This window comes from Mycetomoellerius zeteki, unplaced genomic scaffold (genome assembly GCF_001594055.1).
Source record: "Mycetomoellerius zeteki isolate Tzet28-1 unplaced genomic scaffold, Tzet1.0 scaffold323, whole genome shotgun sequence".
Classification (NCBI taxonomy): domain Eukaryota; kingdom Metazoa; phylum Arthropoda; class Insecta; order Hymenoptera; family Formicidae; genus Mycetomoellerius; species Mycetomoellerius zeteki.
In genome coordinates this window covers 632,788-650,602 of record NW_017257309.1, presented here as the reverse complement: position 1 = coordinate 650,602, position 17,815 = coordinate 632,788, and the positions used below count along the sequence as shown (strand labels likewise).

At 32.8% G+C, this 17,815-nt stretch overlaps 1 protein-coding gene across 1 annotated transcript in view; it reads right to left on the bottom strand.

The window, feature by feature from the left end:
* Positions 1-415: 415 nt before the first annotated feature.
* Positions 416-17,815, bottom strand: part of LOC108725045 (AT-rich interactive domain-containing protein 5B-like) — a 69,879-nt gene continuing 52,479 nt past the window's right edge. The window contains exon 3 of the mRNA XM_018451816.1: positions 416-627. Coding sequence (XP_018307318.1) covers positions 622-627 — 6 coding nt within the window. The 3' untranslated portion in view covers positions 416-621. The remainder of the gene's footprint in view (positions 628-17,815) is intronic.

Below are 17,815 nucleotides of genomic sequence, written 5' to 3'. Positions count from 1 at the left end.
GTATGCTTCAAAAAGTACAACGATCAATTGATAATAATTTTAATGAATGTAATTAAAATTCCGGCCTATCGACGTCAACGTCGATGCCGACGTGATTAATCGAGAATGATGCAATTGCTTGCATTTAATCTTTACTCCAGCTCCGCTGCGATTGTGCTCGACGTCCGTTTAAATTATGCAGACATTTCAATGGCTAATAAACTAATTATTCCTGAATAAATTTTATCTGTGCTCTACATTATTATAAAATATATCCTATTATTATAAACAATTTTTAATATTCCTGATATGTTATTATGACAACATGATGAATATAACTAATGTACTTATAAAATTTGCAGGAATTTATATTTTATTAGTCCTCGTAGTAATTCCACATTTAGTAGAATTATGATGTATCGATAAAGTCAGGTTTCCGACATGAATATTCGAGCAATATAATAAAACATTAAAGTGACCTAATTAAAGTGACCTAAAGCCTGCGGAATTGCGGTTTGACAAAACGTACATGTCTCGACTTCCCGTAAACATCACGTTGATTTATGTCGGTCCCATTACCTCTCGGTAGAGCTTTTGCGCATGCTGCACGATCTATTTTTCTTAAAGTAGCAACTTGATGCGTCATACCTGAAACAGAAAAACAAGATGGCTCTTAGAGTCAATGATATAGTATTCGCGAAGTAACAACTAACATCTTAGCGTCGAATGATCGCATCGATTTCGAGAGGAGTGAGTCACTCGAGCGAATCGAGTCAATCATCTAAGTGTATAACGCATACCTACGAGAAACACGTTTGGTAAATGGCGAACCATTTTTGCAATTTAAATAAAATTATCAAACGGATGTGTGTCGCGCAAATGTTTCTACAATTTCTTCGTAAACAATTTCTTCGTCACACCGTTGTTGTCGTTACGTAACGTCGTAACTAGCCAGATGCAACTTGTCGCTGTCCGTTGTTCTATTTCGCTTTTAACGGGATAGTTGACTTTCAGATTATTACGTGCAAATTGAGTGTTCTCTCGTGCAACATGAAATTCAGATTTAGAACAAGCCGAGCGCGCGCGCTACCGGGCCGTATTATATCATTCGCTATTGACCGTCCCTAGCTGTTTTCACGGTAAATACTCCTTGCTGACTCGGATATAATAACGAGGATTAGAATTTTCAAATTAGATTGCAATATATGCCGCATTCAGATGAGATAAAGAATTTTCCATTGTGCAAATTATTGTGTGAGCGAGTGTGAGCTTCGTTCGCGGTTTTATGTTTCGTCACGCGTAATAAATCTTCGAGATCGACGTGTCCCGCGTCGTAATATTCATAATGTGACTTAAAAACTGCTCGAGTAGAGATAACTGTACCATTCCGCACGCGATACCTTCGAGATCGGTGATCGCAATAAATGTAGATCTCATTTTTAGCTCCTTTCCATTCTTAGTCTGATTTCGTATTTCCAAGTGAACGTGCACGTGTGCGCAGATCGCAAATTCCGTCATAACGCGGATTTGCGGATATTTAATAGTCAGCGCGAGACTGGTTATCTTGTGGCCTCATTGTTTCGTCGAAATTCCCCCGGAATCGAAAAACGACTATACATCTGGAACGCCGATCGTAAAGCTTCGTATATGCTGTAATGCCTCGCGTACTGCTTATGCGAAAGAACATTCTCGTGCTATTCACTCCGACTTCCCGCTCGCATCTTATCCTCTTTAGTTCATCTTTCATCTTCTTCCTCGATTTCACCGTTCCTTTCTTTTCGCTTTTCCTCTTCTTCCTCTCATTTCTTCCTCATATTTTGTACCGCACCAACAATTCTGCTCGTCTTATTTCTACTCCTCTTCGCCCTTCCATCCTTTCAGGACTTCATTACGAAACGTCGAGGGCAAGCTTGTTTGCAACATGATTCGTGTCTTTTGTCATTGTATATGAACAATGTCCTTCGAACATTCCGTACTATTTAACTTGTAACAGAGATATATATTTTTGTGATGATAAATATATACCATATATAGGTTGTTGCCACTAAAGTTTTTTGTTATTGTTTTAAAAGTTCTTTTCAACTATATAAAAAATTGAAATACTTGAACTCTTCTCTCTCTCTCTCTCTTAGCATAAATATAGTACGATAATTAGCCTAGTATACAAATAAAACAAGATATATATGTATAAAAAATAAGATAAATAAGAAAAATAAGAAAAATAGGAAAATGTCCCGAGATCGCCAGGATTCTTATGTTCCAGTTACGGGTTAAAAACATTCGCGAAAAGTTACACGTTTATAAAATCAGGAATTCCTGAACAAATTAAATATACACAAATATATTTATATTTTTTTTATTTACGAATTTAATTACAGCTACTTAAAAATATTCGCGAAAGATTACGCATGATTCATTCGTAAAATTATGAATTCTTAGACAAATTAGAGACACATAAATATATTTATGGAAAATTAATAACAGTTACTTAAAAATATTCGCGAAAAGTTACGCATGGCTAATTCATAAAATCATAAATTTCCGAATAAATTAGATGTACACAAGTATTTGTGGAAATTTAATTACAGCACGAATACGAGTACAAATAAACACGGTTGTTTCATGTCATCCCTGTGATAAGAACGTTCCGAGAATATCGATTCTGACCGTATTCGTGGCGCGGCGGCAGGGACTCGTTAAAAAGTCAAGATTTACTATCAGAAAATCTTATTCGGAAGTTTCAACTTTTTTTCCTCCTTATATTTACCTTACATTTACGCGTTTTCTCATGTTAAAAGTAATTTTAGAAAATCGTTACTTTGCAATCGTTATTTTAATCCTGTACTGACAACGAGAGGAAAGTTTTTAGAATTTGTGACTGTAATTACATGGTAAAATAATAAGATAAATATGATTAAGAGCTCCATTTTATAGTTATTACTGCTATAAGTTAATAATAATAATTACATTTATATACTGTTAGTAATAATATTTAAATATATTTATGATTCTGTCAAAAAATATATATTTATCATCAAAAATGACTATAAATTATAGTTAAATTATGGTAATTGCAATCATTTCCTCTTTCAGGGTGCTGTTTATTTTCGACACAAAGCTCAGTCATTTAAAAAATAGTATAAGTTTTTATAAATAATATAATTCTTATGAAAAAAAAAAATATCGAGAAAACATTCCAATAACAAGTAAGTTTTATTAAACAATATCTTTGTTAGAAACTAAATAGAGAATTTGTTCCGCGAAATATAATTAATATATTCTAGAGTTAATGTATTCTATCATAAATATTCAATTATTAATATTTTCTATGCCATTTTGTATTGTTGTCTCATGCTTGTATTGTTTATATCATAATGTTGCATTCGACATTGGTAAAACTTATATTGCTATCTACTTTATATTGTTGTGCCACATTGTTATTGTCCAACGTTTCTGAAGTAGAACGACAAGCGGTGATCACGCTCAAAGTTATGAAAACTCTTTCAAAGACTCTTTTCGCATCGGTAAAAGGGAACTCTGAGGCGAAGTTGAGAAAACGCGTGGAAGAATTCTACGCGCGGCTCTATCGATCCGCGAAGCTCTGTGACAACAAACACAGATAGAAGAGCTGATTGGGCGCCTAATTAAGTTAATATGTTCGATTAATACGTCCGTGAAATCGCGAGCGTCGCTGCTACACGTTTGTCCTCCTCAGCGAAGTTCATACGAACGATCTTACACGATGTCTGGTTAAACGAATTTAGCGTTCGCGTGCAATCAGCGTGAATAATGGACAAACCTTGAATGCATTTAACCCTGTGTGTCCTGGTTTTCAAATAGATTTTAATTTCAACCGAACGCATATATATTGTAAATTCGTCCAACTTAACTACAGTTAAAATATTACATTCTCGAATATTTCTTTATCACTTTATCTTTCCGTCACAGCGGAGAATTATTTGAAAAATGAAATTATATATCTCTTCTCTTTTATATTCATTCTCTTTGTTTAGTTCACGTAATATTGATATTACGAAGATGGAAAAGAGATTTTAAGCATTGATAGCCAAAAGTTTAATCCATTTCACGCTTTGTCGTGATAAAAAAAATCCGAGATTTCTCAAGTTTAGAATTTTTCTCGATTCCACCTTCATTTGAGAATAGTTTCACCGAATTTCCTGTAAATGTCGCTTACGCGTTGCTGATCTTCGTATGCGCTGTGAAAATCGTGGGACACCACTAGCAGAGAGAATCGTTTAGACTTCTCTGCGAGTTCTCGGTCTGGTCTCGAAGTTGTTCCTCGCAAATCAGCCGCATTGCTGCTCGACACTAGGTGGTTTCGCTTGTTTAACTCTGGCGCGTAGAACCGATGAAGGAAAGAGAGATACCAGAGAGAGAAGAGAGAGAAAGAGAGAGAGAGAGAGAGCGCGCATGGAAGCGAAGGAAGAGAATTCGATCGTTAAACAACTGAGCGTTCCCCTCGATATTTATCATTCGGAAATCGATCAGTAATCAAACGTCGCGCTCTGAGGTTTCAATTTCGGTTTAACTACGCGGAGATCATTAATTAGTACTTTTGGCAACATTTGGTGTACTTTCAAAAAGAGTCACAATTGTAAAATCATCATTTTACACAGGAAGATATAAACGTTGGCAATGATCGAGTTTCCGACTGGAAACATGGATATAGCGCCATTACTGGGCTCTGGAGAGTAATAGTGCCATTTTCCACAGCTATTTATCAAGTACATGAATGGTTGTTATTTATTAATAATCTTTGAATAATTTCGATGGAAATTAAATATATTTTTAATTGAATTAACTTCGAAGATATTCTTTATATTTTTTATCAATAACAGGAATAAAATAAAATCATATAAAATAGTCCCATTTCGCTTTAATGTATAAAATTTAAACAACGAAAAATAGTAAAAATTAAAAATTTATTCGCGCGTACCATGGACATGTTAAATTTAATGTACTAATACTAATATGCGGGAATATTTTATAAAATGAGCCTTCCAATTCGGCCAACTCATGCATAACGACCGCATGTATAATTTAACAATGGCCGGTGAAAAAAGGAGCCCAATGCATAATTTAATATAATTCGCCTTTTCTCTCTTTCGATCGTAATTTCAGGAAAACTAACTTTTAGCATTTGTGGCAATTCTTTCTCATTGGGGGCGTGATATTTTTTGCGTTGAACGGATTATCGATTAGACCTAACTGCGCTTTATGCGAAGTGCAACATGTCGAGGTATAACACGTACTTTATACACAACATACACCATATACACACATACAAATCCTATCAACTTCCCACTACTCGCGTTCCAGCTTAATAGAAATCGACAATCGGCGCGGCGCGGCGTTTGGATCGTTAGACTCTCTAAACTAACGTATTATTTTCGTTAACCGTGACGAGAGAGATGCGCTTCTTCCCCCTCCATCAAACTTGAAAATAAAAAAGTCCGTAAAATAGGATTGCTAATTTCTAATTAGCAGTCGCGTGATTACAATTGTTGTTATATACGCGAAATAACACGGTTATATAAATAAAAGATTGCGATGAAAGCGTAAGTTAACGACAAGAAGAAAGATGAGAAAGAGAAAGAGAGAAAGAAGTCGGAGCATTACTAATAGTATAATATATGCGGCGAGGCTAAGATAAGTTAATTAAACATACTTTTGCAGACCATTGTATTGCGTGGTGGCAATCCATCATACACGTTTCCATTTTCCGTGATCATATACAAGTCGCGCGAGTTTGAGAGCAATGGTGTGCATTATAAATAACTTTTGATATCATCATGTTCAACTACTCGAAGAACAGCTATTCGTGCGCACAACAAACCGCAGTCTCTCCTCGTATGTTTCTCGTACGTTCCGCGTAACCAAATTATGGCTACATGGTAAAGTAAATAGGAACAGACAAGTGGGAGAAGAGAGAAAAGGAGAGGAGGGAGGGGTGGGAGGGAGGAAGAGACGCTCTAATTTCGAAGCGGGGATAAACTCGCCAATCTTATTTCTTCGATTTACCGAAGTGGCGTAGAGTATTATGCGAATTTTTCTTCGCGTATCAAACAGAAAGTAAGCTGAAAGAATACGCAAACGTTGAGAGAGCGAGAAAGTTCGAGAGAGACAAAGATAAAGAGAGAAGAGGAGGTAATAGGAGTTGCGCGTCCCGTATAGAACGCTATTTTCGATTAAAATGTAGGAGAGAGAGAGAGAGAGAGAGAGAGAGAGAAACGTCCTTTCCACATCCATTTATATCCCCCGTTTTCACCGCATAATTACGAAAACAATATCTAACAAGAAGCAAATGACCGTAATACCGCGACTTGCATTCATCGCGAATCAAAGATAATCTATCTCGACGTGTACATGAAGTGCACGATATTTGCGAAATAACGCCCACTCCTCTGATCGTGAACGATCTCTGAAAATAACTTTTGTTCTTAACGTACGTTTACCAACTTATTTCTTCACGTCGATGTACTTTTACATGCACGATAAACGTTTAATTCCCGCAAAACTAACTCAACCGTGACACAAAGGATTGAGGTAGAATAAAAAAAATGAGAGGAAAAATAGAATTACGCAAACGCTGGAACAATTTTTAAATTCGATATTCAAATAATAATGCAAGCACGCGCTATATTTATATTAATTCTAAATATGTAAATATTGTAATACAAGAAATGAAATAATTTGAAAATAATATTATGATTAAAAATTTTATGTGCATTAAAAGGTCAGAGATATTGTAACGAAACATTGAATATCGAGAATGTGAAGTGTTTCCAATTTCACATCTCTCTTTCTCGGTTGATATTAATGTGTTTAACATAATATCGCGAATTTTTACGCGATCGGCTGCGATGCGTCATTTGCAAATTCGTGCAAAACGGCTAGTACACACTCGTGATACGGAGATACCATGCGACCGTATTTCGACTGAAGATCAAATTAGCGCGCGTTATTTCCAATGATAATAATGAATCTCGAGAAATTCCGATCCCACGGTATCTCTCTTTCTTCTCGTTCTACCTCATTCCTATCCATCTTTCGGGCTTGTCCTTCTCCTCCTTTTGCGAGACCGTATGCGCACGTGTGCGTAATATGCGCGAATAATGATTCTTTCGAGGTCCAGCGAGAGCACAAAATAGAATTCCAGTCAGAATTTTATTCACCCGTTAATAAAAATGAAAAATTGAAATTTGTATATATCGTATATCTTTTAAGTTATATATTATGATTTTGCAACATATAATAATAAATAATAATAAACATTTAATATAATAATAAATAATAATAAACATTTAATATAATAATAAATAATAACACACGTTTTAATACAATAATGAAAAGATAATAACTACAGCTCAGCAGACTAAGAATAAAATAAAACGATAATGGTATTATTATACCAGATAATAAACAACCATCTTGGCTTCAGATCATCTTCAGTGCAAATAAATATAAAAAGAAAAGTTAAATATCAGTTGAACGTAAAATTTATAAGTCGCAGTTAAAAATAAATGACAGTTTGTTTTTATATTTGACACTGAAGATGGCATAATAGAGATTAAAACGGTTGTTTAACATTTAAAATAATGTTTATAACGTAACTAAACTTGTGAGAATGCAAAGTAAAGCAAAATCTCTTGGCATTCTATTCTATTGTAAAAATTTGGTATAATAAATCATATATTTAGTCATATTTCACTAATTTTAAGTATAAATTTGTATAATACATATCACCGATACAATTCAAAATAAATTATCTAATATATACATATAAACAAGTTCTTTTCATTTAAAAAATACCATAGAAAAGTACTATGCTCGAAATTACATGTAATAAAAATAACTCGACATTCTTAGAATAAAATAGGACTTTGAATGAATAAGCCGTCATTCGCTGACTCGAGATAGCCTATCGAGATAGGACTCTTGAATTCGCAATGGTAAAATTGGTTATTGCTACTCCCGATGCATGATTATCTTTTCTCATGTAATATCCTTTGATATATTAAAATAGATAGTTTAATACCTTGTTCTTGCTCGTTAATATTTTTTTTCTCGTCCTGATTAGTCCTGAGTATAAAGTTGATGCGCGTGCGCGTATAACATGCGCGCATAGTAAACTCTGGCACTGCAGTAATTATCAGAAACAAATAATTAACCATCTTGTAAATGTAACGCGGCGCGTTTTTATCTCTAATGCCGGAATGTTTATCTCTCAAACGGCATAGTATAATATTTATTTGTGAAAGTGTGCGATTACGAAATTACGAGCGACTATAGCGTCGACAAATTTTTTCTTCACAAAAGTTTTTGTGCAACGTAGTACACCTATATGCGCGCGTATGTATCGTTAAATTTAATGCAGAATTAAAAAATACACAAATAGAATAGAAAATGGCAAAAATATAAACTCATACAGCTCCGCGTATTAAGAGTGATATCCAGTAGAAATATATACGATTTTAAATAATTTAAAATTTAATTTAACTTTTTAATTAACGTAATGATTTAATAATTTTATGTAATCTAACAACTTTTAATTTGAATTTAGGTGTGAGACACTTTCAACAAAGCGCTCATGATAGAAAAAAAATTTTCCATGAGCAAGTGTTATAGATGTGTTTATTTAAATTCTTCGATCATCGAGGTATACAACTATATGACGCCGCGGTTCAATTAGATATACATTCCTGTAGATTGACGTTAAACAATAGTCTAATATGATCGATGCTTTCCTTTAATCAATAAATATTTGCGCGGCTACGCTATCAGTTGATTCATCAAAAAATAATACATCAACTATATAGTGTCAGTCGACATGTGATAGCGAATTACTAATTAATTATTTTCTTGCTCGAATAATATGTCGTATTTACACAGATCAAGTTTTTGACAGAATTGCATCGGGCATTATCAAGGAAACCGTGCGCGCGCGGTGAGAGAGAGAGAGAGAGGGGGAAGGAGGGGGAGAGAACATCGAATTGTTTAATCAGTTAATTTTAATTAACACACAGAGACGTGCCGTACACAAAGACTGGCGCATTAATTAAACCGTCGCTCACTATTTGCTCTTTCCTCTCTCTTTTCTGCTTTAATTACACGCCGCGGTCTCGTCTCTCGGCAGTTTTATACTTTTTTTCCGTGTTCACGCATAATCACGACGTGCGGTATAATGATCGCACTCTTATCTCGCGGATATAGAGAAACCGCTTAGAGATTTTCGAATTCCTATTCTCGGACGATCAGAGTTTTCTTCGTTCGTTTTATCCCACTGCACCCGTGTGTATGAAAAAAATGCATGTAATTTGACATGGTACATGGATGGATATTACATGTTTATGACTGCAAAATTATCTAATATGACTGGAAATTTTCTTTTTTAAAGTAAAAATACATATTAATGGTAAAATATATATGTGAAAGTACTATACTTTTATGTATAAATAACTTATAGTTTTAAATTGTTCATTGTGGTTTTTCTGCAATTGTAAAACAGCAATTCTCAAAGAATCATATAATTTTCCATTTGTAAATATTGATATAAGTTTTTTACGTTCTAGCATCGCAAAAATTTCAAATAGAAGACACAGTATTAGTTTTAGAAAATGATGGAACAGTTGTGGATGAAGATGAATCTCTTATTTTTTACGAAAAAGAGATATTTATTCTTTTATCGGAGAATGAAAAATGGACTCCAGTATCATGTACACCATCTGAATCTGGTACTGTAGAAACTTATATTGTGAGTGAAAATGGTAAGCTACTCCATCAAGAAAAAGATCCCACTGATGCTCTTACAAGCTCGCAGTCATAAACTGAATTACAATCAACAAATTATTAAATTATATGGAAAAATTTCAATATACTGTTTCACAAATTTCCCAATAATATGACAGTAGAAGCTGAAAAGTCAATACCTTTGGTGATTTTAAAAACTGATGGCGAAGCTGCTCAGACATGGTTTGAACGACGTAAGAGTATCCAAATTCAAGTTGTACAATTATTGTGGATGAAATGCGTCATATTAAGACTAAAATTCCTATAAATGCTTTTAAAAGTATAGCTCATAAGTTAAATGAGCGATATCCAATATTCAAAGACATTGATTCAGACATGGAAATTATCGGAGATGGATGCTTTATCTTAACAATGAAACTCTCTCATGGAACGCAACAATTATTTAAATAGGCCGTTTAAACGAAAATGTACCACAATAGGAAAGATTGCAGGAAAAATGTCAAAAAAGATAGCTAATATTACAAGTGGCTGTTCTAATTGGGATCTAGAACTTAACGACGAAAATTTGGATGAGGAAAATTTAAAATCTTCCTTGAATGCCGCAAGTGAAACAGACGAAAATTTTCATCAATATTTGGAAGATTCCTATTCAATCATAAGGACGGCAATAAACAATGATGAATCCTTGAAACATATCTTAAATGAATGACCAATTCTACGGGAATCAAAGAATGCTTTCTATTGACACTTTCAAAAACTAACTAAAGTGGATTTAACAATGCTAGGAATTAAAATCAATTCCAAATTTAATAAAATAATTGAGTTTGGAATATAAAATAAATTACACCACTCTGATAATAACATTGAACCTGGATTCGCAGTTCTACAAATATTTTCCAAATACTTCAAAGAAGATATAGAAAAATTTATTTTTAAAGTAGAAATATGTTCCAATTTAATTAGTTCATCAACAACTTCATGTTTTCATTTATCAATTTTCGCAATTAGTATAATTAAAAAAAGCTCTATCCATATCTATTTTTCAATTTTATACTTATTAAAAACTCTATTTTGACAAGACATAAATTCATCCCAAAATTCAGGTTAAAACAGTAAACTTTACAAGTTGACAAAATTGATTAATGAAGTATACTCTTAAACATTGAATTTTTATAATTACAATTAAGTAGCGTTTTTAATTTTCGTTTTATCCTTGCATCAACAATTAATACCCACATGTAATCTTTGATGCATATAAAAATTCAATGTTATACTTATTATATTTAACCATTGGCGGCATGGTGGTCACCTAGTATAATTGTGCTGTAAATAAATAGTTAGAATTTATGCTTTTTTTGGAAAAAATACATTTCCGACTAAATTATTTATTCATATTAAAATGTTTAAACGATAATTTAGTCATTTATTTAGAACATTTTAAAGCTTCTTTCAGAATTTTTTTCAGATTTTTTCGCTATGTTTTATTTTTTTTTATTATAAATTAATTCTTGGAAATTAAAGTTTTAAATTATTCGATCGCTATACTGACTTGATTATTTCAGTTAAAAATTCTGACTTTTGATTCATAATCAGTGACCTGAAAAATCTCTGGGTACAATGTTTAAAAAAAAATCGGTCTGATACAAAATTTCGTGATTCAAAGAGTTAAGAAAGAAGAAAGCAGTCTATCTTTTGACTGCGCTAGCGTATTGTTGCAACAATGAATCAACCATTAAAAACTATATTTCCTTTTTCACGCTAATAGGAAATTCAATATTTATTGTTAATTTTAATACTGAAACTAATTTTATTTTTCTCTCAGGAAGAATCACTACAAGAAGTGCTCCATTCACTTGAAGCATACAGCCCCTGCATTATTAAAATTGGTGAGCAAAGACCATTTCACTCTTCATTAAGTTGCAAAGTTTGTATTGAGATCACCTTCTATTAGTTCTATTCCCAGCTAATAATGAATTAAAAATTCTGAAAAAATTATAGATACACAATGGATAGGTACAAATTGATAGTGAAAAATGTTAAATCTTATGAATTCGTTGAAAAGTGTTGAACAATGTTTTTTTCGAAAATGACATAATTTCATTATCAATTTCTATTTATCTCATGGATATTTGTGAACTTTTATGAAATCCCGTCACTTTGCATAGACTTTATTGACAGATTTCAATATGAAAAATCCCAACACAATTTTTTTGTATGAAAAACCATTCCCTTGGTTCAAAATATATTTTCCCAAATTTTATTTTACCTACAATTCTTTTATACAAATATTTTGGCAAAGATAAAGATAATTCCTTACTAACTTGTCACAAATCTTAAACTAACAGTTTAATAACTGTTTTTCGGATAAGTTTTTCAGATAAAGAAAACCACAAAGAATACAAAGTAATAATCGAAAAAGATAATTTTAGCAGCATCGATGCAGCTCTGGAAATGGCAGTTGGTGCTTTTTATATTTTTAACTTGGAGTATCTAAAAAATTATAGCGCTACATTAGAAATAATTCAACGGTACTTCTTAAAAATCCATCCTGACCAAGGCTCAACACTGTTAAATCTATAGTGTCAAATTTAACTTAACGTGAGTCGCCACTGCTCCTACTCAATCATATCGTTATGTTATACTAAAACAATGGTTATATTTGATACTGTACAGTGTCAAGTTGACACTATCAAATTGACATGATATAATGTCAAATTTAACTATCGTTTTGGTAAAAAATAACGACATATTCAGTAGGAGCAGTGGCGACTCACGTTAGATAAAATTTGACATTATAGATTTAACAGTTAAGACAGAAGAAACAAAGCATAATAAAGAAAAAGGTCATCAATTTAATGACAAAACTCTTCTGAAGCAATATATATCATCTCATATTTTATGTATTTATATATTTAAGAATTATTAAAAGTACTACTTAATCTTTTTTGTTTGAGTTTGTGATATTAGTATACAAACAAGAAGTTTATGTTGTAGAGTTTGTGATATTAACATATAAGAAACAAAAGTTTCATACAGTATAAAGTTATACAGTTTGCGACAAGAAACAAGAAGTTTGATATTGTAAAACTTAAGAAGCAGAAATATATATTTTTTGTTCGTATTTGATTTTGACACAAACTTCTATATACCTATAATATTACATTCTTAACATTGCCGTATTTCATGATAATAAAAAACATATGATAATTTCACATTTTGTGTGAAATTTTATATTTTCATTTGATATAACATTGATAGAAAAATAAATCAAAATTTACAAACTTTTAATATATAATACTATTATACATTGTGCTAACATAACGACTTAATAGGACTAAAGCCAGGATATTTACAATTGAGAAGAATATATGACAAATTCTCTGTGTATCATTTATTTTTTCTAATTATAAATGACTGTCCTGGCTTCAGTCCTGTCAAGTCGCTGTGTATATTAGCAGTGCATAGTATTATATATTAAAAATTTGGAGATTTTGATTTATTTATCAATCAATTTTACATGTAATGGAAATTTAAAATTTAATATTACACAGAATCTTACATGAAAAATGTGAAATTAACATCTAAAAACAAATTTTTTTCTTGTAAATTTTCTTTGTAAAATTATTCAACAATGTAAAATTAATATGTAGAAATACAAAACACAAAATGTATATTTAATTATTTACTACACTGTTAAATCTATAGTGTCAAATTTAATCTAACGTGAGTCGCCACTACTTCTACTAAATATATCATTATTTTTTACCAAAACGATAGTTAAATTTGACACTATACAGTATCAAATTGATACTGTATAGTGTCAAATATAACTATTGTTTTAGTATAAAATAACGTTATGATTGAGTAGGAGCAGTGACGAATCACGTTAAGTTAAATTTGACACTATAGATTTAACAGTGTATGTGAAATTACATTTTGTACATAAAATTCCATTTTCAATGGAATCCCGAAAATACATAACGCATGTGAAATTAATATTATTTATAATTTTCTGTGTTGGAATAATTACATGATTATGCTGGGTCGGAAAAAAATCCAGCATAATCATGTAATTTCACAAATATTTTTTTCAGTGTATATCAAGTATCAGGGTAGGCATGTAGATACATTCGGCTCGTGTACGCGTAAATGCGTCACCGTCCGTTTTGTCACTGTCACACGCGGCCGGCTGCGCGCGTGTACCGAACGATGCATCGCGACACCTGTAAGCCGTGGCACTACGTACGATGCACATGCAAAATGAATCGTCGACAAGACGTGTCTCGCTTAGTATGCGTTTACATTTACGGTTGTGTGTGTAAGAGGCGCTGTGAACCACTTTTTGTCGCGGCGCGGCGTGGTAATAGAAAAGTTCTTGAACCTTTGATGATGACAATAAAGAAATTGATTAGAAGAAAATTAAGAATCAAATGGGAAACAATAAGACCGTTTCTCAAGTAAGTAACTGATCGTGCGAATAAAATGGATCAAATTTGCTATTCCGCGATGGAGTAAAATTTCCTTTTGAGAAATATGAAAACGTTTACTTCACGATGAAAATCGCAGTTGCGAAGAAAAGATTCGCGTCTACACTGTTAAATTCGTAATGTCAAATTATACCCAATCTGAGTCAGTCTTAATCATTCCCTCTAGGTTGCCATTCAATTTAACAAGAACATTTTCACTTAAACAATTTAACTCAAGAAATTAATGTACCTACTAAATTTGATTCACGTTTAGTTCATTATTTACAAAGCGCATTAGTATGAACGTTATTTACTTTGAAACTAAATAGGTAATTCAACTACAGAAATAGGTTAATGTTTGTTGATGGTTGTTGTTTTCTTTAACTAAGTTTTATATTAAAATAATAGATACGTTTCGGCACAAAAATGAAAGTTAAAGATATTATTTTAACCCAAGGAATTGATTTCAATTTGATCCTTTAATATTTAACGGTGCACACAAAAAGTTACACAAAAAGTTACAGAAAACAGGAAAAATAATAATAAGAATAAATTGAATATTGTACAATTACGTTTACTAAAATTATAGTTATTATAGCCGTCTGATGTTCGTGCATGCATACTTTAAAACATGAGGCAAATTCTTCGTAGTAAAAGCAAGAGATTATTCATGCGAAATGTAGGATACGCTCTCGCTTCATGCTTTTACTTCAAAACAACTGCTTTTACTTTTATCGTCTGCTAGAAGCATTCGACTTTACTTTTATTCGCATGACCCAATATTTTGTTCCGCGAAAACAAAGTAATGCCAATGAAAAACAGTCGCGTTGTATTGTTCGTATTAATGGGTTTTTGGATAACTGGGAAGATTATAAGTTTTTGGTCCATTCACCACGCTAAAGGGCAATCGTGTCCTTTATGGATTCGAGTATTTCCATATAGTATGATATAATTATTGATACTGTACGCGAACGAACCATTTGTAAAATTTTGAAAGCGATCCTCTTTCGAACAGTGTGAAATAATATCGTTATCAAAATACAGATCGTTATTAAATTATAGTGAGAAATAACCGCTTTGGGTCTGAATAGCGAGGGTCGCCTTTTTTTCCTATTATTGTGAAACCCTCGCCGACTGCACCGGCGATGTTTTGTCCGTAGACGGTTACGTCGAGCGGTTTACATGCAGACAATACTTGATCGGCGTGGCAAGTACCAAGGACGGTACATAGGCGTCTGCATTAGTGGCCGCGAGTCCAGCTTTTCTCTATTTTTCGACCGGTCACACGTAAAATCAGAAAACTCGGAGATGAGAAGCTGGCTGGGCGTAGATTACGTTTAATTCGCACGAGAAAAGCTGGCCTTTGGTATACTTGCCATGGTCGTGCCACAGAAATACACGCACCGAAAAGAAAAACAAACATCGCTGGCAATCACTTGAGCTACATTTAAGCGTAGACAATTTTTTATTACTTAATTTCAGAAAGATTTATAAAAGATTTTTTGCAAATTTTACGTTGCAATACTATCAGCGATAGGAGAAACGACGGAAATTGCATTTATCGAATTCCGATTGTATATATATATATATATATATATATGTATGCGCACGCGATACAAATGGATGAGAAATAATATATTTTTCAAATATATAACTAAAATACGTTTGTAAAAATATATCTATTATTTCGTACGCAAGATGGATTAAACTCTCTCTTTTCTATATTGATATATAAGAACTTATTTGTGTTAGAGCACTTATAAAATATGGAAAGTATATACACCAAAACGATGATTCATACAATACACATACTTGGCAATGGGCAATGAGATACTCTTTTGAGCGCGTGTGTTACCACTATATTTAGGTACTAACGGCAAAGCGCAGGTACACTTTGAAGATTTATTAAACGAGCTGTTTCGTCACACATGTCACGGTTCGAGAATCGTTAATAAGCCGTTTATGCATTTCACATATGCATTTCCTATCCTTTTTCCGATAGTAAATGTTAATAGTAAAATATCTCTCGAAACTGATTCTTCGTTCGTTCTCAGTCAATCGATTGTAAGATGAACGAATTAAAAAGCTAATATGAGATATGAGTAAGAGTTTTGCGCAATGGAAACATTAATAGGAAAGCGAAGGCAGCGTCAATCGCACAATCGATCGCCAGCGGCGAGTCGTCGACTTGTAAATCATAAAATATATATTGTACGTCATGATGCAGAGCGCCGAAACACGTACGCTGCTACGCCAATGATTTTAAACAGACTGCAGCCTCGCCTGTATCACCATTGGCGTATAACGTCCCGCTAATCGTTACTGTGTTTGCCGTCGTAACACGTTATCCGTTTACCACAATCATTTCCTATCGAAATCGTTATTTTCATTTAACTATCATGTGCTTGTAACTTGTAACCAAATATGAAATTCCAAAACTAATTGATTTTGGACATACGTAAAAATAGCATAGTATTTTTTTCAAATGTTAGAATCTCAATGAACAAAAATAAATACATAGATGTCTTATTGCTTTTAGCGAAGCTTCCAAAATCGAATGTATACTATGTTTAAAATAAATATTTTAAATGTTTAAATATTGCTTTTTTTCGATTAGAACATTATCTCTGAAATAAAATTACGCGAATTATTTACGATTAGAGACAAAATAACGTTCATAAAGCTTAATTATTGTTAATAAAAAATTTGTCATTTTATTTTTCATTATTCTCATATTTTTGTAGCATGTATATTAATATGAAAATATTTCACGACTGCTTAATTAAATCCGCTGCGGATGAATATGTAAATCATAAATAACATATAAAATAATACATAGAGAAATACATTTATATTTTCGACGAAGCACTCCATATTAAGCCGCGCGGTATTCTACATTTTCCATATTTTCGTTATCATAACTGTTATCTCTTTAGCTGGTATATTTATTCTGCCTCTGTACGCGCGCAAGTTATATTTCCGGCGCGTAACGGACGGGTAAATTTCATAGTATTTTTAATGACGTATATACTTCGTCCGAGAATTTTTACTAAAACATGAAGAATATTTTGCTAACATCTGCCATCGTTATAAAGGAAAAAAATACTTACGCGAATAAAACATAGCGATGTACGATCAATGTTTCGATTTTAAAATGTTCATTAAATATTACTGCTGGTAAGATAGGTATACGTTTCGTCTCGTCTCTCGCGCACTATCGGGAAAGAAACAAAGAGGAAGAAACATCAGATTTCGCAGTAATTTCATCAGTTTTAAATCAAGCTTATGCATCGGAGAGGAAGATTTATATCATCGATGTGACGCCGCCATTTCGTTGCTAAGTCATCTGGGTAAATGAGCGTATCGTACGTTTTTCTCCGCTTTCTCACTGCAATGCAGGGAACAATATGTCGGTGGCAATTTAAATATTTCAAGATATAATATATAAATATTTAAAGATCGCACGAGGAGCATATGGGATATTTCACAAAGCGAAAAAGCGATGCGCTCAAGATAAACTCGATGTTAAAATTTCGTTTATCTCTTTGCGACAACGAATAAAAATTTCCGTAGGAAATATCTCTATGGTGCGCTCTTCC